Here is a 23,602-nt window from a genome sequence, read left to right on the forward strand (position 1 = left end):
AAATAAAACATTTAAAAGGGTTGCAAACAGCTGACAGGAGAGGGAATTCTCACCATGTTTTTCTGTGTAACAACAAAGAGAATTAGAGATGTGGTGAGAGTTGGAGTATGATAATTCTTTTCTTTCATCTCAGATTTCATCCAAGCATTGGCCAGATGGATAACAGGGAGCAGACAGGGGTCTGTCCTGGGGCGTGATGGTTCATTCATGAGAAGGGGTTTGTGTCTTACTCCCCTGCTTAATGCCAGTCTCTAGCAACAGACAACCAAACCATGGAGCCTGCAGCAGTCATGGGAACTGGGGTGTGCTGTGAGCACAGACTTGATCCTGCAAAAGGGAACTGGTATAGAGTCAAAAGTGAATGATTTGCAGGGAAGGCAGAGTTGGGGCTACCCCTGTCAGAACAATTTGGCTGTAAGGGAAAAGCCAGGTAAGCATTGCATGTGATATGGAAAAGCAGATAATGGGAGTATTTGGAGAATAGAGAAGAACCTCAGCTTGCTGAAGATTAGAAGCACAATGACACTCAGAAAAGTAGCCAGTTGAAAGTGCTACTGTCTCCTTTTTTAGGATTTCCAGGCCTAATTAGAGTTATGAGGAAATTCAGCAACAGAAGCCACTGTTAGTTCTTGAGTGTACTCATATCTGTTTGATGTTACCTCGTCCTTTCTACAACTTTGAGGACGATAAGGCCAGCTGAACGCAGATTTTTGTATGTCTGATTTCTGCTTCCAGTTCTTAGCCCTTGTGGTGATATTGGCAAAGGAGGCAGAAGAGTTTTCCTCCTCAGATTCCTTGTGAATCTTGACGTTTGCAAAATAGCTCCTGGTTCGTAAGCTTGAGTGCACTTAATGATGAAGCCTTCAAGAGAGAATGAGTGTGCACTCAAATGGTGCTATTGACAAAGTGTCTCTGCTCTAACTACAGATTTCATATCACTAGCTTCATGATTCCATCAATAATATGACTGGGTAGTGCACGTCATTATAATTACTCCTGGCTCTTCACCTTCAAGCAAAGGTATGTGTGTTAAGCATGTCCAGGACAGAGCAAGGAGAGCAGACTGCTTTCCGGGGGATCTTCCATGGGAAAACAAGTTGGAATGCACTGAGCATGATGAGGGGAAGGAGGAGACCTGCCTGTGGCTGGAAGGGAATTTCCCAGCCTAAAATAAGATTTCAGGTTTTGTTCCTTCTGGATGTTTACTTCTCTTTGCCCAGATGCTTCTTGTTAATTTTCTAGGTCTCAATGCCTCAGACTAAGGCATGGGCAGTAATTTAGCTAGTGAGCATGCAGTAGGGCCCTGATTTGTGGATGGAAAGGCCTTAGATGTCAGGTTATAGAGATGAGGTATGGGACTGGTGCTTGGCTTCTTCACTGTGTATGTTGGGACACAGACCAGCACTGCTATAGGCAGCTTGATATAGATGTGATTGGTCTGGGCCCTTATCTGCAAGAGTCGGGCGGCTACAGTGGACTCACTTCACTCAGCCTTCTCCCTGTGCCAATTTTACTTCAGTCTTTCAACAACACAACAATGTCAGCCTCATCTGCAGAGCCTGAAATGCTAAACTCCTCTCTGAAGGTATAATCCCTCCTAGGAAGATTGGGAATCCAAATTAGTAAAGATAAGATCTTCGTGGGCTTGTCCCACTCCCTGTAAAACATGGCCTCTTGCTGAGTAGAATGCTGGCTCTAACTGTCACTGTCAGCCCTCCAGAAGGGAAAAAGAGGTTTGGTTTTGTCCCCACCAGTGGGGCTTCCAAACTACACATTCCTAGAAGGAAAAAGCCTTCTGAAAGCCTCCACTGTATCACCTCCCACAAGGAGAAAACAGGGGTATAGGTTTTGTCTGATGCTTAACCCTTCTGAATTTTTAGAAGAGGAGGAGAAGACAACAGAAAAGGCATTAGAAAAGCAGCTGAGATGAAGAAGAAGAGCTGCCTGGAGTGGAAGAAATTACTGAAGTTCTTTTATCTTGAGAAAACTTTTACAAATGAAGCATGTTTTCAAAGCCATTTTGAAACTTGCTTTCACTACATTTATTTGTATACTTTATTGATGTAGTGCTTGTTAGCTGTGTCCTTCCCAGGCTTTGAATAAGATTCACAGGCAGTAATTCCTCTGTTAAGATATGGTGATTCAGGATTTGATTTTTCCCCTCCAGTTGCTCGTAGATTCGGTTTAGTTTTGTGTTTTATTAATTCATTTTCTGCCCCAAGTTTATTTCATGAAACATATATTCCTCTTCATATATACCTTACCTTTGGGCCTCCTGTCCTCCCCTTCTGATTCCCTTCCTGTTCTTTACATGTCCCTTCCTCCTCCTCCATCCCTCTTAGGGCTCCTCCTCTGCTGTTTCAGTTAATTTGTTAAATGGACTAGTTTCTGTCTTCTCTCTGCCTGGCAGGCTTCCCTTTGAAGCTCTGTAGTCCTGCTTTAAATCTGTCTGGCTGCCCTCAGGCGTTGTCTGCAATGGGGGAAGATGCTGTGCAACTGTACTTCAACAGCTTTTTTGGCCTAAAGTTTAGTCAAGTTGCACCACTTAAAACACTAATATTGTTGAGGTTTTTGAGGAGCTAGGGAAGTGCAGGAGTCATTTCCTATGGGAGCCTCAGTGTCACTTGTCTTTTTTGACAATCTATATGCGAATCAAATAATGTTTGGCAATCAGAGACTGATTTGGAAATATATATTCATCCTGCCTAAGTCTACTATGAAATGAAATGCAAAAAACTGCAAGAGGTGGGCAGGATAGTAAAGAAAAATATTATCAGGAAACTATACTTGTATCTGTAGTGTATAGGTAGAGTATTATGTATAAGTAGTGTATTGGGAATTTTACAAGAGACTTACCTTTACTTAAAGTAGCTTATGAAATTTTGCTGGTGATTCAAAGCTAGAAGGATAAAGTTGACCTATAAACAGGATGAGAATATTCCACTGGTGTTTGTGGAGCGATGTAATGCTAAGAGGGGTGGTAGGTAAAGCACACTTCTCTTAATGCAGTTTTTAAAACTGGGACCAAGGCATAAAGACTGATCAGTCAGTGGCAATGCCAGCAATAAGATGAGAATCACCTCCTCGTCCTGGTCCTACCTGTCAGCCATTTAGGTTGTGTTTTCTTTCCATTATACAGAACAGTAATGCACATACAAACACTGAGAAGTTCTGTCCTCTAGCTCTTCGAATCAGAAGTTGGCAAAGTAACTGTTTTGTTTTAAAACAATGTTTGTGCAGATTTTAGTGTAGGGAGGTTGATTTGTCACTAAGTAACATCACTTTATTTTATCAATCTTATAAAAAGAGCATTTAGAAATTATTGGCTTGTTATAGCTCTAATTATAACTTTACTCTAATCAACCAAAAAATAGTAAATATAGGCAGCAACTTAAATAAAGATCAGGGTAAGGTGGTGATGGTGGGGAGATAGCTTTCTTTTAATTTTTCTCTAGCTAGCTTAAACTTGTCCATTTCTACTCACTGCATGCTTGGCACAAAATAAACTTTTTTTTCTATGTCCACGTAACACTCTCCTTTATCTTCAAAAATCCACTGATTGAACTGAGATTAAAAGTACAAGTTTTCTTGCGGTTGAGGATTGTTGGCCGAGCTACAGGAGAGCAGGGCTGATTTGTACAGATCTGGTAAGACAAGTCTTTGTTCTTTGATTCGTTGCAAGAAACACTCGTAGAGTAAGTATGCCTGTTCCAGATTGACAGTTTTGCCTTGAACCACACATAAAAAGGTGTATGGAGGGCTGGACTACCTGAAGGGAAAAAGGTTTGGGATGAGAAGTGAGAACAGCAAAGCTTCAAAGCAGCTAGAAGGGAACTCTGCTCAGTGTTTGGTTATGAATATAACATGCCTGTCTCCTGTCCACCAGACAGCCATGCCCTTTTCAGTGTCTGTGAGTGACAGGAGCTTATTTTACATCCCGATTGAGCAGTAATGACTGTAATGACTATCAGGAATACTTCACACTATTTCTTGCAACATTTTCAAGGCTTCTCTGTCAGTTACCCTGATCTTTGGTTGTAATAGATGGCATGAGTATAGCATTATATAGCTGGCAGATGGCTTAACCTGTCAAAGCAGTGTTCTGGCTGTAGTAATATACTGGCATAGGATGCAAGAAACTTAGTGGTGGCAACCCAAAGTCATGCCACCATTACTACTCACAACAACTGAAAACACTAATTTTGGTGAGGAAATCATCGTATGAAAATTTTAAAGACAATGATATGTGTAGAATTCGAATCACAGAAGTTTAAAAGATGTGTCAGGCAATTTTTACATGTGGCTATTGATACCACAACCAATTTCATTCCTGAATGATTTTACAGAATTTAAATTGTAGTTCTAACCTGCTTCTTCCTGATATCTCTGCATTCTCATTCTTTCCAGACAACTTGTTTCGTCATGTTTTCATAGCAAATACAGTAACAATATTTCACGTGTTTTTGTGTGCAAGCAGTGTTAACTGAGCTATGTTTCAATTTAATTTGCAATAAGGGCTAATAAAGTTCTACTATAACTTCCTTTGGAGTTTGTATTCTTGTAGAAGTTGTGATATTATGTGTGTTAGGTGTTCTGGGTACTGTATTTTTAGGGTTTTATAAGGGTGTATGATTCTGCCACAACAGTAGGCAATATGGCTATTTCTGGCTTGTATGATCTTAATTAAAGAAATACTTGGACTGATATCCTAGTTTATGTGGTAAAAATCCTATCTGTCACAGGCTGAACTAATTTATTTTCTTGCCTAATACGTGTTTGGTAACACTGTATGTGCAGCTGTGCTTGTGTCTTTGTTAGATGGATACCTTGTTTAACAGAACCCAGGTGTTGCTTTGTCCTCTGTTACTGATCTGCTCATAACCACAACTGCAACCATGATTTTTAATTTTCCATCATTGACTAAGGCTTCTAAATTGTAAATGGCAAAGCTACCAGGAAACTCCTGGGTAGCTAGATACACAGGGTACTGAAAACACCCATCCAAATAGACAGCAATCTCCAGTTTTCAGGGGTTAATAGGACAGAGTCTTCACGCCAGCCTGGATCAGTGGGCAGAGATAATCACAGCCCCTACATACCAAGGTGTTTCCTACTTCCCTTGAAGGCTTCATTGCCTCTGGTGGTGGACAAGCAGGTGTTGTATGACCTTCCCTCAGAAGCACCTGCAGCAGAGCCAAGGTGTGGAATTGCTCTGCCACCCTGCAGAGTGAGAGTTCTGCCCACACAAACGCATATGGCTGCAGCAGAGAGGTGCTGAGAGGCCATGTGAGGCCTTCATCCCAAAGTATGAGAGCTCCTCTGTATTACCTCAGAAACATCACTCAGCAAGTTATCCAGTTTTTCAGTGTTCACATCAAAATATGATCCCCTTAGGTATAATAAAATGCTTGTATGTGTTTTTCTCATGTTCAGTGATAACATCATCATTTATTTACAAAATATTTATGAAATGTGAAGGGTGATAGTCTGTGGTAGTAAAGATATTTTATCAACTGTATGAGCACAAGAATTTTTTTAAGTGTATCATATACCTGTGGATAAAATACTAGATAACATTACATGAACTTGGTATTATAAATAGAATTAGATTTAGTGGAAATGAGAGAGTTCCCCAGTGAAGTTGACTTAATTTTTTTATAAATTACTTACTAATCAGTTTTATATTTTTAGCTGTATGTCACTAGCATTTAATTGCTTACCAGAAGGAGTCAAGTCTCATGAGCAGGAACAGAACTTCTGCAGCATGCCATTGAAAAAAATCCATTTTCCTGCAGCAAGTAGTTGCTCTTCCTTTTTTCTATAAATAACATTTATGTCAATACCTGGTTCAACCTCCTGGATATAGGTTATGGGTAGATTTAGTTATTGCGCTTTTGCAAGATAGCTACGTGACAGCGCCGTGTTTAGGTTCATGAGGTGACTCAAGGCCCAGAAGTGATAAAAGTGCATCATGTCTGTGCATCATGCATCATCTCAGCATTCACTGAGCATTTTAACCCCACTGAGAGGCCAGTGTGGGTGTGCTCTTTCTCCATCTCCAGCTGACATCAGCAGTTGCCCTTCCTGAGTGTATGTAACACTTTAACACTTTTTCTGTTGGCCTGTGGTTATTACCATTTATGGCTTTAAAGCCTCCAAGGTTGAAATTAAAGTTGAATTTCTGTATTTATTTTAATTTTTCAATTTGGACAGTTGCTTTTTGAGAGTGGAGGGGGAATTCCATTGTTTTACCAAAAATAATAACAATCTAAACATTAATAATTGAAATTTGCAACAATTTCTTTGAAAGGGCATAAGGTTTGCAGCAGTAGGTTTGGAGCCTCTTGCTTTTCCAGATGAAATCTACCTTGTTTAGGGCAAATCCTGAGCTCTCAATAATAGCCATTTGTTTAGGTTTAACAAAGTTTTGTAGGTTTTAGAATGATATAGAATAATTCAGGTTGTAGGTCTCTAGCTGAGTCTACTGCTCAAAGCAGGATCAGGCATGAGGTCAGAACAGGTAGCTAAGGGCTTGATCATTTGAGTCTTGAAAATCTCTGAGGGCAGAGATGGCATGACCTATTCTGGCCAGCCTGTTACACTGGCCTGGCTGTCGCCATGGAGAAAAAAAAAAATACTTGTTTCTGCATTGAGCAAGGTTGGGAAGAATTTCCAGTAGCTTCTCCACTGGCTGCTCTTGTATCTGGAGCCAGAGGCTGAGGCTGAAGGAGAAATTTTGTTTAGTTGCAGTAGTGTTCTGCTGGGGCTTTTAGTGTAAAAGCTCTCAGTGAAACACAGGCTGGTATCAAGATGGGCTGGGGGAAAGCAAGGTGGGTTATATGAGAGAAAAGAGCAACTAGATGACAAGAGGCAAACCTCTGGGGCACAAGACTTGCAGTCTTTGGAGCTTTTCTCTGGGGCCTGTGTTTTAGCCTGTGCCTCATCTCCAGTGACTGTCCCTCTTTGGAGTGTGGGCAACATGGAGGGAGAGGTCTGTGCCTTGTTTGCTCTTGGTGTAGATGCATTCACAGATGGACATGGTGGATAGGAGGTCCTGGAACTTCCATGTTACCTTTTTGGAGACTGTATTTATCTGCCTCATCCAGTTTGAGAACAGCTTTTAGACAGGTGGGGGATGTGTCTCCATGTCTTGCCTGGGGCAGAGGGTGAGGGTGGGTAGAGGTGAGGGTGTGTTGGAAAGCACCAGACAGTGGGGAGGATGGCAGGCAGCCAGCTCCAGCAAGTGCTGGATGAGACATGCTGCCGCTTCTAGAGACTCCTGGCTGTGATGTGGTGCCTGTCCTACTGAGAGGTGGCAGCACAGCCCTTGGCAGCTTCAGGCTCCTTTTGTTTCCTAGCACTGCTGAATTCCTGCTGGGCTTGACCAGGTTCCTGGCCCTGGCCCCACACCAGTCCACACCATTTCCTTGCAGGGTGTCTTCCCAGACATGTTCTCTGCCCCTCTTCAGAGCATGTCCCCCTCCAGAGAGAAGGAGAGGCAGGGATTTGTAAGCTCTGCCAGCAGCAAAATTCTCTGGAGCTTTGTGGTGTGTCCACAAGTGTTGCCATCCTGTTGGCACTGCCAGCAGAAGTTCCCAGTGACTGAGCTGTGAGAGCCCAGGTCTGCTTTTCATGGGGCATGTTTGGATAAGGGGCCACAGGCTCATGTGGGCCTGCAGGGATAGGAAACAGGATCTGTGCAGAGGGTGGAAGTCTGATTCTTGCCTGCAGAAAAGAGAAAATTTAATCAGATTTCCTCCTTTGCATCTATTAATAAGATGAAGTAGTGGAAGGAGGACAGGAAAGAGAGTCTACAACAGACTACTTCTGAAATATGTTACTTTTTATTTCTAAAAGTAGTCTTTTTTATTTTCCTCTGTTCGATGTGCCATTTTCTAGATCTTCTTGGCATTAGAAGCACTGGGAAGTGGCTGATCACTTTGCTGCAGATTTTTCTTTACTTGCCTGCTGGAAAAGTGGATGTATGGCGGAAGCTGGTGAATAGATCAGCTGAAGTGTTACCCTTGTTTTGACAGTGTGGTTTTAACTCTGCAACAGCCCTGCCCTGGGTCAGGAAGCTTGCTTTTCAAAGGCATTTGAATTATTGGCTTGATATGGTCTTACCATATTTTTTCAGTCCTCTCTTAGTAGTGTTTCAAGTATTTCATTACCTTTAATACCAACTCTGGCTTTTCCCTTCAGATAACAGATTGTTTAGGCAACCGTGAAATAGAGGAAGTATTTAATTACTTTGCTACTTTTCAAACCCTAGTATGTGCTATGTATTCACTAGTGCATACATTTTTGTGTTACTCTGGAAGGGGAAACTAGGGGTGAAATGTATGCTTATCTCCAGCTAACACAATCCAAGATACACTACAATTTTAAAAGCTTGTAGGAGCTATTCCAAACCAACCACAGTAATGGCTGATGATGAGCGATTTGAAAAGGAGATTAAAGCCCAGTGATTCAACACCTGACCGGCACATACTGCTCTGAAACATACTCCTCATTGCCCTGCTGAGCTCCAAACTGATCTGGTTAGAACCCACTACAAATGAGAGCAGCAAGCATTGCCTTGAGGAATTAGCACATGCTTTTATTTCCACTGCGCTTACTCTGTCTGTGCTGTGTTCCTCTCTCCAGGCCTCCCCGGTGGAAGCGGATGCAGCTGCCAGCCCACAGGCCGAGCCCAGCCCCAACGGTACAGCCCCTGCTTGCCCAGTGTGCCCGTCCCCAGGTGGGTGTGCTGCAGATGTCAGAAATCTTGACATAAAATGAAATTGCATGCAGTCAGAGCAGTCATTCACTGCAGCAACCGCCCAAGGGATGTGGTAGAGTCCCCATGGCAGGAGTTTTTTGGGGTGCGGCTGGACAGGGTGCTTGACAATCTCCTCTAGGCTCCCTTTCCCTTGAAAGGTGGGAGTGGATGGTGTGTCAAGGCCCCTTCCAGCCTGAGCTGGATGACAGGCCCCTGTCATTCTGTGGTTGAAATGACACATCTGACTGCACAATACTCAGGGTGCAAGTTGCCCACTTTGCTGTTTGTATAAGTGAAAAGCTGGTGCCACAGTGTGCTATAACTAGAAAGCAACAAGGGTAGAAGCTATCAGTCAGGAATAGCTTCTGTTTAACACCTCCCCCCCCCCAACATTAAGAAATGGAGAAAAAGAGTAAGAAGGGGCACGTCAGTCGTCATAGGGGCTTTAAATGGACAGTATTGTGGAAACTCAGAGTTTTCTGCTTTAAAGCCTTTATGCATGATTCCTAATCTGGGGAAAGGAATTTTCTGGTAGAATTTTAATCTGTTTTCCTCAAAAGTGTGTTTCTGAAACATTTTCTTTGAGTAGGCACTTTATCTGCTGTCTGCTACCATACTAAGTTCATGGTCTTTTTTTTTTTTGGTTCATTTTTTGTAATGGGTCTATCAAAGTTCAACTTGGCACGGGTAAGTAAAAAGTACTATATCAAGTATGTATTTAAATGAGATCTCTGGCTGTAATTGTTATGTAAGCATAATGCTCCTGTTTGTTGAGGATAAATGTGACTTAAACAATTGAGCTTTGCCTGTGAACATCGATGAAGTACCATTCCCCAAAGATTAACAAGAGCTCATTTCCCTGTTAGGAAGGGCTCATTAGCTGACTTAATTACTTCAGCTAGTAGATGCCAAAGTACGTAGGGTAACAGTCTTGAATTGCACTTGGCAGGTAATGTAGAAAGTGCGATCTTGTGATGAACCAAACAAATTCTCCTCTCTAGAGTCAACAGTGATGAGCTGGTGTTGTCTACAAATCCCAAAGCTACCTAGTCTCCAGCTCCACAGCTGTGAGAAATGCTAAACATTAAGTATTGACAACAAAGTTTAATATTGGCTGGAAAGGAAAACTGAGATAGCATTGCAAAAATCGAAATGGTAAAGTAACAAGGGGTTTTTATTATGTCTGCTTTGGAGGGATAGATGTGGTCCAAACTGTGTGAACTTCTTGTAGAGTAAGCAACCTCCTCTGCTGTTCAGTACAAGACAGATAATTCCATGCTCTGCTGGTTTGAAAGTAAACAGGCAGGAGAAATGAACCCAACTCGAGAGAGATTACAAGTCAGAGTTACAATTTACTAAAAATAAATTACAATAGATGCAACGATACAGAGAAAAACTGGTTTTAACCCACAAAGACAGATGTATAATCCAGCCCACTGGGACAAGAACAGAACAATGTTCGTTGGCCCCTGTACTGAGCACCACATGGTCCCCCTGGGTGCAAAGTAAAAGGAAAGGAAAACCTGTTGGTCCAGGTGATGATGGTAGCAGTGTTGAGGTAATTATCGCAGTCTTGTCGAGAGTGGCAGTGGCAGTCTTGTTGGAGTTCTGGTCTTCCTCTCAATCTGATGAGTGGTACCAGAAGTCCCAAAACCCCAAAATTATATATGCTCAGGTTCAGGTGGGAGTGTCCAATACCTCCCCCAGGGCAGGGAGTTTCACAATGGGTGATTTAAGTCTGTGAGTCATGGGATATTTTTGGAGTCTTTGATGGTCTAGGTGTTGCAGCTGCCTATTATGCCAGTCCAGTATGACCCATTAGCAGAGATGACCCCTCAGGCTGGGTGTGAAGGTGCTAATGCCTCCCTGGGGGGGAGTTATCATAGCTGAGTCATTAGGTGTGCCCTGGGCAGCTGCTACAAGTGATCCATTATTAACAGTCCATCAGAAATGACATATAGGGTGAAGAATACACAGTTTTGGTTATACCCACGTAGTAATAAACTGGTCCTGGCCCCTGTAACTAGAACATATGCTATGGCCCCTATGCCTCTAATGGTGTGGGAACTGCTCCAATGCAGGGTGCATCTGCCTGGCAGCAGGAGCAGCCCTTGTCTCTGCTTGTGTGCAGGTTCCTGGTGGAGCCTTAGGGTGCATCACTTCCTTAGTTCACTCTCCTAGCCTGTCAAAGAGGTACATTCAGAAGCTGCCTTTGCTACTGTGGTTGAAAAGGGGACAGGATCTGAAGCTTCTGCTTTAGGAGGTTGGAGAGATATCTGGGTGCTTATGCAGTGCCTGGTATGCTGGCAACTGCTGTGCTTCCAGTGGTGGTATCAGCTGTCAGCAGTTTAGGTGTCACAGTTCTCAGCAGTAGACTTGTGTGCTCATGGTCCCTTCTCCCATAACCCAGCACCAGCTTGTGTTTTTCTTAAGAATTGAATGACGAGGTTATTTCAGTCTAAGACTTCCTGTTAGGACAGTTGTTTGCTGTCTGATGCTTAACTGATGTGATTTAGCGGAAATAGCCAAGCTGAAATATCCTCCAGTGCTGACAGTGAGATCATATTCAATGTGGTATAGCTACTTTTCTGTGTAGCATCTTAGGATAGGATTCATCACACAACTTCAGTAAAGAGATCTTAGCTCAGAAGGCACATTGTAGGCTACAACTCAGCCTGAGTGTCTGAAATAGTTTGTGTGACTCTTTCCCAAGGACTGCTTCTCTGTTTTTATTGACCATGAAGGGTGTTCCATGATGCCTAAGTCAAGTGTAAGCACCTACATTTTGACAGGTGAATTTCTCTCTTAAAGCCTTTTCTTCTCTGAGAGGTTAATTTTGCCTGTGTTGAAGAAAAAAGATTGTTTTTTCAAAACAGGCTGTAAATGGGCTCAAATATAAGTAAGAAAGTAGACTGTAAGAAATAGGCCTACATTTTATGTCAAAAAGTGTCTTAACCTTGCAATATTATCTCTTATATGTATGGATTAGGTTCAGATCAAAAGCAATTCAAGTCAACTGCAGCTTGTGCCAGCCCTGTTGTGAAGAGATTAGAATTTCTTCCCAGTCCTGTCCCTTTGGAGGAAGCTGCTTCAAGCAACAAAGATGTAAAAAAAGCTGAAATGGAACAGCAGAAGGAAGCAGAGCTCCCTCCTACACCAGAGGTATGTATGGGCAAGGAAGAGAGGGAGTGGAAAACAAAACAAAACAAAAAAGGAGAAGGATCTCACATGGAAATGTTTATTGTGGAAATTGGTGTTTTTCTCTACATAATGTCACTTCTAGAGTTCATTTAAAACAATCTGCCAAGGAATGACCCTGGAGGATGGTTTCTGTTGCCAAATCCTGTGGTCATCAGAGAGTTCCCCCTCAAAAGGAACTCCACAGTGTCTGCTTGTAGCATTTGAACCTGTAAAACTGGAAACTAGCTGGACCAGAAATGAGAACTAAACCTACAAACCCCAGTCCCACCCCCTGTTAGGGGGAGAGAGTATCCAGAAGGTGTGGACAGTGGAGCTTACCCTCTTTAAGTGCTGAACAAGTGCAGGTAGTGGCAGAGGGAACAAATGGCCGTGACCGTACTGCTGTGTCGGGTAAGTTAGATATTGGTTAGTTAGATGTTGTTAGAGGATCAGCCTTGGTGTGCAGGGCAGTGTGAATGTTAACAGCAAACAGGTACCAGTTACTTACAGGACATCAGTACTGCAACTCCATGTTGTAATTCTGGAGATAGAGTCTTCATCTTTGATAATGTTAATTCAGAAAATAAGTAGAAAGGGTTTAAATTAACCTTTGAACCTGTTGTTTTTTTAATGCTGTTTTCTGCTCCCAAATGTCTGAACAGGTGATGAAAGCAAAAGCTCTGGAACAAAAGGGGAGTGTAGTGTTGCCGTTTTTAAAGAAACTACCGGAGACCAGCCAAGTTACTCTGCATAATTCGGTTCTACAAGGTGAGTAAAAAGCATTTGGAGAACTCAGCCAGACCGTAGCTGATATGTGCATGCGGTGTTCAGGGTGGAGTGCCTAATCAATGGCCTAGAGGGTTTGGGAGCTAAAATATTATAGTTATTTTCTAGTTGCATTGACTGATATTGGTAGTGTGGCTTCTGTGATGCAAAGGACTCTTTTGGCTGTCCCCCTTAAACACAACAGCAGAAATATGACACAGTGGAGGGGGGCAGAGAAAGACCTATCTTACATTTACCTGGCCTAGCAATAAAAGCTGTATTATGCCAGTGAGTATTACTTACTGCTGCTCACAGATGAAAATGGCTTAGCAATTGATTTTATCTTGCCATAACATTTTCTGGAGATCTGCATTCTGCACTCGGCTGCTCATGTGGAGCTCCTTTTCACAGATGAACAATACACATATCTGGGCACATCCTTGAATTTGACTGCTGCCCAACACAACACAAGTTCTTTCAAAGCAGAACCTTTTTTTTTTCCCCTCACCTTCATGACAAAGTTTTGCTTGAGATTGATAATGTTTAGTAGTTTGATTTTATATTTATTTTAGAGATGTCTAGATGTAGGTTGTGAAAGAAAGAAAGATCATCTAAAGTTTTCTTACCCCCGAGAACTTCCTAAGTTGTCAGTTTATGTATAGGTAATATACTGATTAGCCCAATGTTTTCAAGGTTGAAACTCCTGAAGGTGATCCATTGAGGAAAGACTGGAGAAGGACTTTTTACAAGGCAATGTAGTGATAGGACAAGGAGCAAAGGCTTTAACCTGAAGGAAGGTGGATTTAGGTTAGATATTAGGAAGAAATTCTTTACTCTGTGTGTGGCGAAGCACTGGAACAGGTTGCCTAGAGAAGTTGTGGATGCCCCATCCCTGGAAGTGTTCAAGGCCAGGTTGGATAGAGCTTTGAGCAACCTGTTCTAGTGGAAAGTGTCCCCCTCCAAGGCAGAGGGGAGTTGAAAATAGATAATCTTCAAGGTTCAGTCCAGCCCACACCACTTTATGATTGTCTGAAAAGGAATAGAATTCTCACTTGTTTTCAGTGTGGAGGTGCTACCCAAACAGACTTTGAGAACGACACCATTTTATGTTAGGCACGAATCAGTCCAAACATCAAGTAACAGAGTGTAGTCTCTTGCCTGTTTTCTGAGTGGTGCTGAAAGACTTGGCTGCACTCTAGTGTTCACAGCACATGGAGCACTGAAAGGATCACAAAATTCTGTATCTGCAATAGGAATGAATGCAAGCACCATGCAAAGACTTGAAAGGGTGGCTGCCCTTGATTAGCATTAGTTGTTAGAGCTCTCATGTAAGTTCAGGTGCCATGTTGCAAAAGTAGCATTTAAATGCAGACAGTCCATGTGATCTTCAGGTCCACTGTAAACCAACAGGGGCCGACTGGGCCAAAGTGACTGTAGTCAGAATCCCTCTTGTGGCCAAGGTGGCTCAGGTCTCAGAGTCTGTCATTGCTTTTTGACTGCACTGTTTCTTGTTTTGTCTCTGTGCCGTTGCCTGCAGAGCCGCCTCGCGGGGCCGCGGTTCCGCTTAGGGTTCGCAACAACTGGCGGCGCTCACAGTTTTTCTCACAGTCAGGTAAATGCGGCGCAAGGACCAACTTCAGCCCTTCTGCTGCCTCCAGTTGTAGGTGTCTTCGGACGCGGGGCTGGGGTGAAGAGTGATGATCATGGGGACTTGTTCTACCTCTCGCTTTCATAGAAAGCATCTATTCCTGCTGCACAGTTGACAAAGAGCTGTTGGGTTGCATATTGTTGTGATGCTCTGTTCTCAGGCACCCAAAAGAAATCCCTTGCCTATAAATGCCTTTTTCTTAATTTCTTTACATCAGCCTAATTTTCAAAGACATTTGGATAGAAAATGGCAATGGTTCTCTTCGTAACTGTGGCTCTTGAATAGTGTAGTCCCATCCTTTTAGCTTTGCTGTACTTTTTCCTTCCTTGCACTGAATCACGAAGGGAAAAGTAGATCAAGGTAGGTAACACTCAGTGTCTGAACACTGCTAACATCTGTGGCCAGAAGTAGATGGCATTAGCTAGTGGTAGAGTAGAACCTGGTAGTTAATATTGTGCTCCTCTATACCCAGATAAAAAGTAGTTTTGTTGGTGATGGGTGTAATCTGGTTTTCTGATTTATTTGCTTGCAATTCGTTCTTGCGTTTGGTTGTGGGAGCGAATAGGAAACTAACAAGAAGCTTTCTTATACAGATATGATGTAGATTTAATTGCAGGCTAAGCACATTTTGCTATGTTAGATTTAATCTTTCCTTATTCTGGTTTTTTTTAATAGCTGAATCTGATAGTGGTGACAAATCAAATGTGAGTACCTGTTTTGCATCATTGTTTGGTTTAGAGATTTGTGTTTAGCAAAAATTAATTTTTTGCGCAAACTGTCCTGTAACATCCATAAATCACAATGAGAATTTTTTTCTCATGGACATGTGAGAGAAAAAGTACAACCCAAGTCAAGGCATAGTCAGAATCTGAAATTCATGCATTCTCCTGTTCTCTGGAGAGAATGGTAGCTATACCGTTCTCGGTTGCTGGAGCCACTAAAACATCACAATCTTGAAATAATATGTAATTGTAAATTATCCCTTCTATTTTAAATGCGTAGAAATTAAAGGACTCTACAATTCTACTGTCCTCTCAATGAAAACAAAAGAACTCAACACACCAGAAATCCTACTCTGAAGTACACAGTATTTCATATTCTCTTTGTCACATAGAAATAGGCATAATCTCTTCCTATCAGATTCAAATTCTACTCTTTGTGGAAAGGGATATAACAACAAGTGTCTAAAATTGCCCTTGATTATAAGGATTTTAAATGTATCATAGAATAATAATAGAATCCTTAGTGAAGCTTGAGGTTTTATTTCATTATGGATAAAAATTCAAAGCAAGGCTATAGGCTGTTATACTGGCAGACCTCTAAAATGAGGGAATATTTTTTACAGCATAAAATTGCTTTTCATGTTGCACAGAAGATTATAGAGAAAACAAAATAGGTATGTTCTTTAAATTTGAGTACTCACAAGGGGCTCAGTGCTGCTTAGAGCTTTCTTTAAGATCATTTTCCTTTTTCCCCTCCAGCTGAAGTTTCCTGAGCCTTTCTTTGCAATCTAAATTATTGTTTTTATCATTTGGATACCTGTGGGCAATCCCAAGTGTCAATGAAGCTAAGAATATTGTCTGCTAACTGAGAGAACCATTATCTAGTTCTCAATTTCCCATTGTAACTTCATCAGCAGGGCTAGGTCAGGCGAAGTGCAGCTTTCTCTGGTGGCCTTGTGAAGTGTAGTGTCACAGTCTAATAGATTGGTTTTCCTTCATGTAAGCGTTTCAATTTTTGGTCCTGGGATCCAGAAGAAGAGCGAAAGCGCCAGGAAAGATGGCAACATGAGCAAGAACGCTTGCTTCAGGTAGGGAAGAAACTATATGTCTTCCACTGTGTCCTTCAGCTGTTGAGTTGTCCCTTTGGACCAAAGTTGGACATTTAATGCATGTTCTCCGTGTCCTCTGTGGATTCTTGAGGAAATTCTGTGGCAGATGAGTGATCAAGTGAGCATACACACATGTTGTCTGTGGTTTAGGCACTCTGATGTCTCCCTTCCCCACTTCATGGAAAGACCAAAAGGACTCAGTCCTGCATTCCAGTGCAGAGTTAAATCAAATGTGTTGGTCCTCCATTATATTTAAAGTATGTTAGCATAGACTGCAACTCACTTAATTACTTGGAGCCTCCTTGTCAAGACTGACAATTTGCTGACCCTGATGCTTAGGCAACTCTTCTTTAAAATGATGGTCTTAATAGGTTTTTGTAGACTTCTGCTTTGTTCACAGGTTCTTCTTGGAAAATATCAAGCTAAATTTGGACATGAAAGGACTTGGGTTTGGGGTTTTTTTGTGAGGGAGGGAAACATCCTCAAGACAACCACTAGTTTTGCCTAGTGGTATGGTAAGCTCTAAAAGTACTGGCTTTGTGTCCTATTTGGAAGAAGTGCAGTGGCCCTTCTTGAATTGAACACTTGAATTTCCCAGTCAGTCAGCAGTGTCTTTTGAAACTATGATTAGGTTTGATCCCAAAGAAATCATATCTTTCTTCCACGAAACAGAAGAGCAAACAACTGTCAAAGAATGGAGAATAATAAAATGTTTTTTTTTAAGAATGACTTGTATGTCTCTACAGCTTTCTTGAGATTATTTTCTTTTAGCTAATATTGTTGTTTCCTCTTAAAATGCTGTAAAATTCTTATAATAATTTTTCTGGCATATGGGGGTGTTCTCACAATAGTAAATGCATCTCTTCTGGATTAGGCAGATGTTGTTTCTAATTTGAACAGAAGTTGGAACTGGTGTAAAATAGAAATGGTGGTCACCATTGTTCTCCATATTCAAACCAGTTCTGGCAAACAATTTTAAACACCTCTTTGAGATAATTTTTCGTGCAAAACTGTGTGAAAATAATTCTCAAGAAATCATTCCATCAAAGAAGAAAGTAAGCTACTTAGCTGCTTAGAAGCTTACTCTCTTCAAACCTTTACACACTATTCATTTATCTTTTAAACTTGCGCTGGTATTCATTACTCATTAAATTTTATTGGCATCTCTCTTAAATTAGTACCAGTGTCTGCAAAACCTGCTTGTTTATATGCTCATTTGCTGAAGTTTTTAATGTAAAATCCATGTCTCGGTGTTTTGGGGTGTGCAATAGCTTTTTGAAACTCAATCCTGTATGATAAACAAGGGATTATTGGAATTGTTGAGCATAGATTTAATTTCTGACCAAAGATTTTAAAAATTCTAACAAACTTCTCCTAATGTGTCAAAAGTTCCTTGTAGTTTGAAGATGTTAAATATAAGTGCTAGAAACAAGTAGAAGAGTGGAAAAAGAAGCTTTTTTTTGATACTCATGGATGTTTCAAATTTTTACCTTCCTATTTCATCCTATTTCTGATTAAACCAGTCTTGGCAGGTTCATTTTCATTGTGAAGATAATACAGCATTTACTCCTAATACAGAGTTCTCTGAATTTACCTGCATTTGTATTCATGTACAGGAGAAGTATCAGAAGGAGCAGGACAAGCTGAAAGAGGAATGGGAAAAGGCCCAGAGAGAAGTTGAAGAGGAGGAGCGTAGATACTACGAGGAGGTATAAGACTCTGAGGAGGAGGTTGTTTATTGACTTTTTTTTTGTATTTAAATGCATCCACTTACATAACAAAAAAACAAATCCTATCCCTGGATTAATTAATGAAAGAATTCTCAAGGCTAAATTCTCAGGAGGATGGCATCTTTTAAACAAAGCCATAGATGGTGAGAAAAAAATACTTAAACATTTGGACAGGTATCTCCAGAATGTCTGCTTAGGTGGAGGTGTCTAATTGCTGTGCAAGTCTGGGTGAGTCAGTGCAGGTGTGTCTGGGCCCACTCAGACTTCCCTCCCGAGGTAGAGCCTTGTGTGCTTTGGCATATACTTGGTGCCTAGACTTGGTGGAACTTCAGATGAAATTGTTGTCTGCCTTGGGCTTGATCACGTAGATATTTTGTAACTGGCCTTTTTTTAAAATAAAAAAAAAAAATCCAGAGGAGGTGTTCAAAGCTTGCAGTTGTAGAATATTAACAGTACATAAGATAGTGGTTGTTCATGGGTCATTATTGGAAGAAATTGGAAAACATTAATTTGTGTAACGTACTAGACAAACTGAAAACAATAATGTTTTGTCATCTATGCTTGAGAAACATACTTGCGGTCTGAAAAAGAAATTTTTTTTCAACTTTCAGAATAAGTTTCTCATGTACCAAGGGTAATTTCATATTTTTATACTAAATTGATAGACTAGTGCTGTATGAAACAATGGTGCCATCCCAAGTGGAATAATCTTTCCAGTTTTGGAAATTCCATGTCAAAGATGGTAATGGTGAAAAGAAAGGAAGTGCAAAACCTTGAAGCGAATTAAAAGTTGAGGTGTTACCATTATTCTTGGTACCTCAGGTCCTTACCTAGCCATCTAAATATGGCACATAGCCAAACCTTATGCTTCTACTTCATAAGCTCATAATGTACATTCTGCATTTTTAACTCTCTCTCTATCCTGATCCTCTTTCTTTAGGAACGCAAGATAATTGAGGATACTGTAGTTCCATTCATTGTTTCTTCAAACTCTGCTGAGCTCCTCTCCTCTTCTTCCTCTACCACTGACGGAAACAAGACAGTGGTGAGTTTCTCATGGAGTAATAAGGCAGTAAAGGTTAAGCCATCTTCAGTGCTAAGTTTAATCCTTTGCCAAAGGCTATTGAAGTCTGGGAGCAGTAAGAGTAAGGATATTCCCTAGGTCCTTTCTGTAACTGGTGATACCTCAGAGTGCTGCAACTTGTGTATTTGCACAACTTAAGAGCCATACTCCCAAGCAAACTGCTACCATCCCATTTTCAACTAGAGCAGAGAGTGGAACTTTCTCTCTGCAGCTGCTTCTCTTCTTTAACTGTTGCCATGAAAAAACAATTAGCTCTTTCTGTTTCTTTTAACTACCTTCTCAAAGCCAAAAAAATCTTAAATGGTTTCCCTGAACCCAAAATCTTGAGCGTAAGATAATCCTTTAAGCGTATCTCAGTTGAGACTGAATCCTGCCTACCCAGTTTTCCTCCTTTTCTCTCCCATCATCCCTCCTAGAAAGCAGCAAAACAGAGGATTGTTCACTCTCTGTGGTTTTTTTAATTCATGCAGGAGAGAATCTTTAATTAAATGCATCTAGCATCTAATTAAACAAGTTTTTTCCAGAGATCAGAGAATGACACCTCAGGTGAGATCACAGTAGAGTAAATGTGGGATTCCCAGACATAATTTGCTCCTGCCTAAGGCACCTGTGCCCAGTCATCTGCCTTTTTCCATTCAACTTTAGGATTATAGGAGTACTGTATCATTTGGTTTTCCTCTCCCCCCTTCCTGCCCCCTCTTATCACTCATCCCTTTGCAAGGGCATAAGCCAGGGCCCACTTTCCACATGGCTGTGTAGAAATAACTTCCTGGGTAGAGTTGTTTGTGCCACGGTCAGGGCACTGCCTGCACCCAGAAGTGAAGGATCTTACGCCATGGCTTACTCAAGCTCCACCAGTCAGTTATGAACCATTCCAGTACCATTTTGGACAACTGGTTGTTGTCCTTTGAGGATACCCAGTGCATATGAGCAAATACTTTGCCACTAGGCAGAGACAACAAGCTGAGGTCACTCACAAAATCCTTGCAAGTCCAATGGGAAACTGTTTAGACTCTCAAAGTAATTCAAGGATTTCTGCCAAAAATTGGTTGGTCCCTTACTTTTTTTGTGTTCAGTTTAGTCCGATTAGTTATTTCAGCTAAAGTTTTAATTAAATCCAAAGTTAGCCTTAGCAGATTCAACAGTATAAATGTGAGATGTTCTTTTTGATAATAAGATGTGTCAAAACAAGGTATCTAGGAGCTACCTGTACTTTTCCCATGTGTGTGCTGATGCCAAATTCAAAGGGAACTCCTTGTTTGTTCTTCTTCTGTCTTCTAGAACTCAGCTGATTCAAACAGCTGTCCAGAGGAAGGCAAACAAAAAGAAGTAACAAGGCAGAAAAAGCTGCTCTGGGAGCAGGACAGTATGCCATCTCTGAAAAGCAAGGAAAATGAACTCTGGCAAGAAAAGAGGAGGTATGTATCAAGCCTAAGCATTTTATAGCACTGTAGAGCTTTGTGTACTATAGATTCCTGGTATGTCACATCTGTCCTTGATTGATGCTGGAGCATCAGCATCTGGTGGCCTGGTGATAGATGCAATATATGAATATTCCCTCGCCCTGCATGGTAATGCACGTGTGGCAATGTACAGTGCTGGTTGTGCATATCAGAAGGCTGTTTTTGTCGGTGTATGGCTTTGCTGAGAGGCTGTCGCACCAACCAGATCAGACCTTAGGCAGCTCAGACATCTCTCTCTGTATGTCACTGCACTGTGTCTCGTGTACATTCCACAAGCCTTTTGAATGAATAAAGGAGCAGTAGCTGTTTTCACTCAGAATCTGAGTGAAATTGCCTGGCTATCTCAGAAGTGCCATCCCCAAACTTGCCAGGTGGTGTTCAAAGTCTTGGACTTTGCCCAACTGCTAATTAGCAGGTTTCACAAAGAGGAGAGGCATCTGATGATGCTGAACACTATATAGAGAACATGGATAAAAGCTTTTTCTCTGTCTAAGAAGGCATTTTTCATAAATCCAACATGATCTTCAGCACATCTAAGTGGTAGTTTGAGGTAAGCAGGAGGATTGGCCTATTTGGAGACAAACTTGTTAATTCATGAAAGTTATCCTCGTTGCTTTGTCACTGCTGATACAATAATAAAACTCTTTTTGCAAAAAATAGACTGATATTCAAAAGTCTGATTTTGCCTTTATATTCTAGGTAAAATTTTTCCTGGCTTTATTTATACAATGTGACTTATTTTTGTTGTCAGTGAAAATAAAGTGCTCTCAGGATACCCAGAGACAGGTATCTTGAAAGGAGGAAGTGAACAGGAGCACCACATGCCGATGATGGAGCACAGCTCACCTGCCAGGCTGAATCTGCCGTTGACTCAGGGTGAGAATAAGACTCTTAATATGCATGTATTCTTTTCCAGATAGGAATCTAGCAGAAATCTAACTCAAAGAATTTTGGAAATTGACGGTACACATGTATCTTCAAAATCAGAATGTCTCAGATTCAGAAGCTTTTTCTGTTAGCAAAGATAAATGTGTTAAGGTGAAATTTAAACTCTTCTTGTTTTTATCACAGATGATGGTTTTAGCAGCAGGTAGGGGTCTTGTTTGCAGGCCACCTCCCGTTCACAGTAGCAGTTAAAAATAGTTATCTTCCGTCTTTTACATAATCTTACATGAATAGGGCTTATCTTTATACAAAGAGCGTATTTCCAACACTTGCTTTGTGTTTTGATAGATAATTAGATTCTTTATGTCAATCTCAGTCCAGTAAAAATCACTACATGTGATATGTAACCTTTTCAAGACAAGCCTAAAGTGACATCTGCTTCAATTTTGTCATTAAAAATGTCTGATGGCATTTAAAGTTAATTGATTTTTTTCAAGCTCCCGTAAGTATTGGTGTTTTTTGAATGAAGGAATTTCCCCAAAAAATTGCTGTCAAGAGGGTCACCATAAAAAAAAGACTTAAATTCACTAATTTAGCATAATTATCTAAAATGAGTGAATGGTGGAAAGTAAATAATTCGGGCTAAAAACAGAAAGTGAATGTAGATTTTGAAATAAAGTTTTAGATTTTTATTTTCAATCCAGCATAAAAATTCATTATTCTAAAAAATGAAGCATGTATGGATGGAAAAGTTTTCAGTGTTATTGCTTGCTCCAAATGCAAATTCACTTTATTAAACTTAGTAGGTTTGCTTTCCTTGTCTCAGTTTTATTGTATTCTTAGTGCTTTGATAAGGGTTGCTCAAAAAAAAGCAGAATATATTACCCAGCAATATATCCTTGGGGATTTGTAGTAGTGATTAAGTAAACTTCACAGGTTTGACAGTTTTTAACTACTTCTGCTAATCAGGGTTTTTCTAGGTTCTTTTCAACAATTTGGTCCCCTGCAAGTATTCTGGCTGTTCCTTTCTTGCCTCTTAAATCATCCCATCTTTGCTCTCTGCTTAAGCCCTTAAATAGTCAGGACCATGGTTTTATTGTCTTGACATCAAAATTAGGTAACAGGCCTTTCACAGACCCCAGCAAAGTTTTTATTCTCTAAGCCAACTGGTTGGTGCACAGCAGGGTAAGGCTTCTCCCCAGCCTGTGAGCCACAAAATTCATCTTGAAGGATCCAGGTGGTGCACTGTTTCTCAAAGATGGGATGATTGGCTGCCTGGGCATCACACAGATCGCTGCATACTACTGGGAGGCTGTTATTGTCACTGAGCCTTGGGCAACCATCTGAAGCAGAGAAGGAAATTACCAGGGAATTACTGTTTGTCAGTAGTGATTACAACACCGTCCCCTTAACTCTTGTTATTGAGAAATTTGGATCCCCCGGCACCACAGAAGTTTCAGTGTCTCTGGTGCTTCCTTCATTATGACAACAATACTTTATTTTCCCAAGTGTTATTCATGAACAGCTGTTTGACCTTGCCCTTTCTCCCTTCAGAAACTGAGATTCAGCAGCAGGGTAGGTGAAGTGTATGTAAAGGTAATGCAAAGGAACATTGTTCCACAGAGGACTTCTGATGTAGCAGAGCCTGTCTCTGATTTTGTGGGAGTTTCTCAAAGTTTGGTTTTAAGTAACAGTACATCTTGTCATCTTTATGGGGTGTCCACAAGCTATGCTGGTCCATAAATATTGACAAAAGCAATAAAATAAAAATAATAAAACAAAATTTACCTCAAATACTGAGTTTTCCTCACCTCTCGTTGTAGATGTCTCCTGGAATCAGCAGTTGCTGACAAAGCAATCTCCGCATCGCACAGAGGACATTCGGCAGAGACCGTTCTCAGGCCAGACTGCGGGACAGCAGCCAAGCTCTGCAGGGGAAGCAAGGAGGTGAGAAAGTAAAGGTTATTGGAGAGACTGAGAAGTCCTCCTTGCTCTGTTCTCCCTTGTATTCCTGCTCAGCATTCTTTAGGTTAAGTTTCGTTAGTCCTGCAGTGTGAAGACCCATTTGATTCCTGGTTTTCCCACCAAGACTGCTAACATTTATCTACGTTGTTTCTCATTACAGGCACCTCCGTAAATAATTTAAAGAGGGAGAACACCCTCTGCTTGCTTCACTCTTCTTTCTCCTTAGCTCTTTAAGCACTCATCTGCATTACTTTTCATGTGCTTACTTTGTTAAGTTCCTGAGACAAACA

General features: G+C 41.1%; 1 protein-coding gene across 3 annotated transcripts in view; it reads left to right on the forward strand.

Moving 5' to 3' along the window:
- Window positions 1-23,602, forward strand: part of LIMCH1 (LIM and calponin homology domains 1) — a 180,999-nt gene that overhangs the window by 147,060 nt on the left and 10,337 nt on the right. For all 3 annotated transcript variants that reach the window (XM_027686325.1, XM_027686327.1, XM_027686326.1), the window contains 10 exons: window positions 8,647-8,740; window positions 11,751-11,923; window positions 12,604-12,709; window positions 15,030-15,058; window positions 16,081-16,164; window positions 17,802-17,894; window positions 18,856-18,960; window positions 20,281-20,417; window positions 21,214-21,338; window positions 23,171-23,294. In XM_027686325.1, coding sequence (XP_027542126.1) covers window positions 8,647-8,740; window positions 11,751-11,923; window positions 12,604-12,709; window positions 15,030-15,058; window positions 16,081-16,164; window positions 17,802-17,894; window positions 18,856-18,960; window positions 20,281-20,417; window positions 21,214-21,338; window positions 23,171-23,294 — 1,070 coding nt within the window. The remainder of the gene's footprint in view (window positions 1-8,646; window positions 8,741-11,750; window positions 11,924-12,603; window positions 12,710-15,029; window positions 15,059-16,080; window positions 16,165-17,801; window positions 17,895-18,855; window positions 18,961-20,280; window positions 20,418-21,213; window positions 21,339-23,170; window positions 23,295-23,602) is intronic.

This window comes from Neopelma chrysocephalum, unplaced genomic scaffold (assembly GCF_003984885.1).
Source record: "Neopelma chrysocephalum unplaced genomic scaffold, ASM398488v2 Primary Assembly neopelma1_71, whole genome shotgun sequence".
NCBI lineage: Eukaryota > Metazoa > Chordata > Aves > Passeriformes > Pipridae > Neopelma > Neopelma chrysocephalum.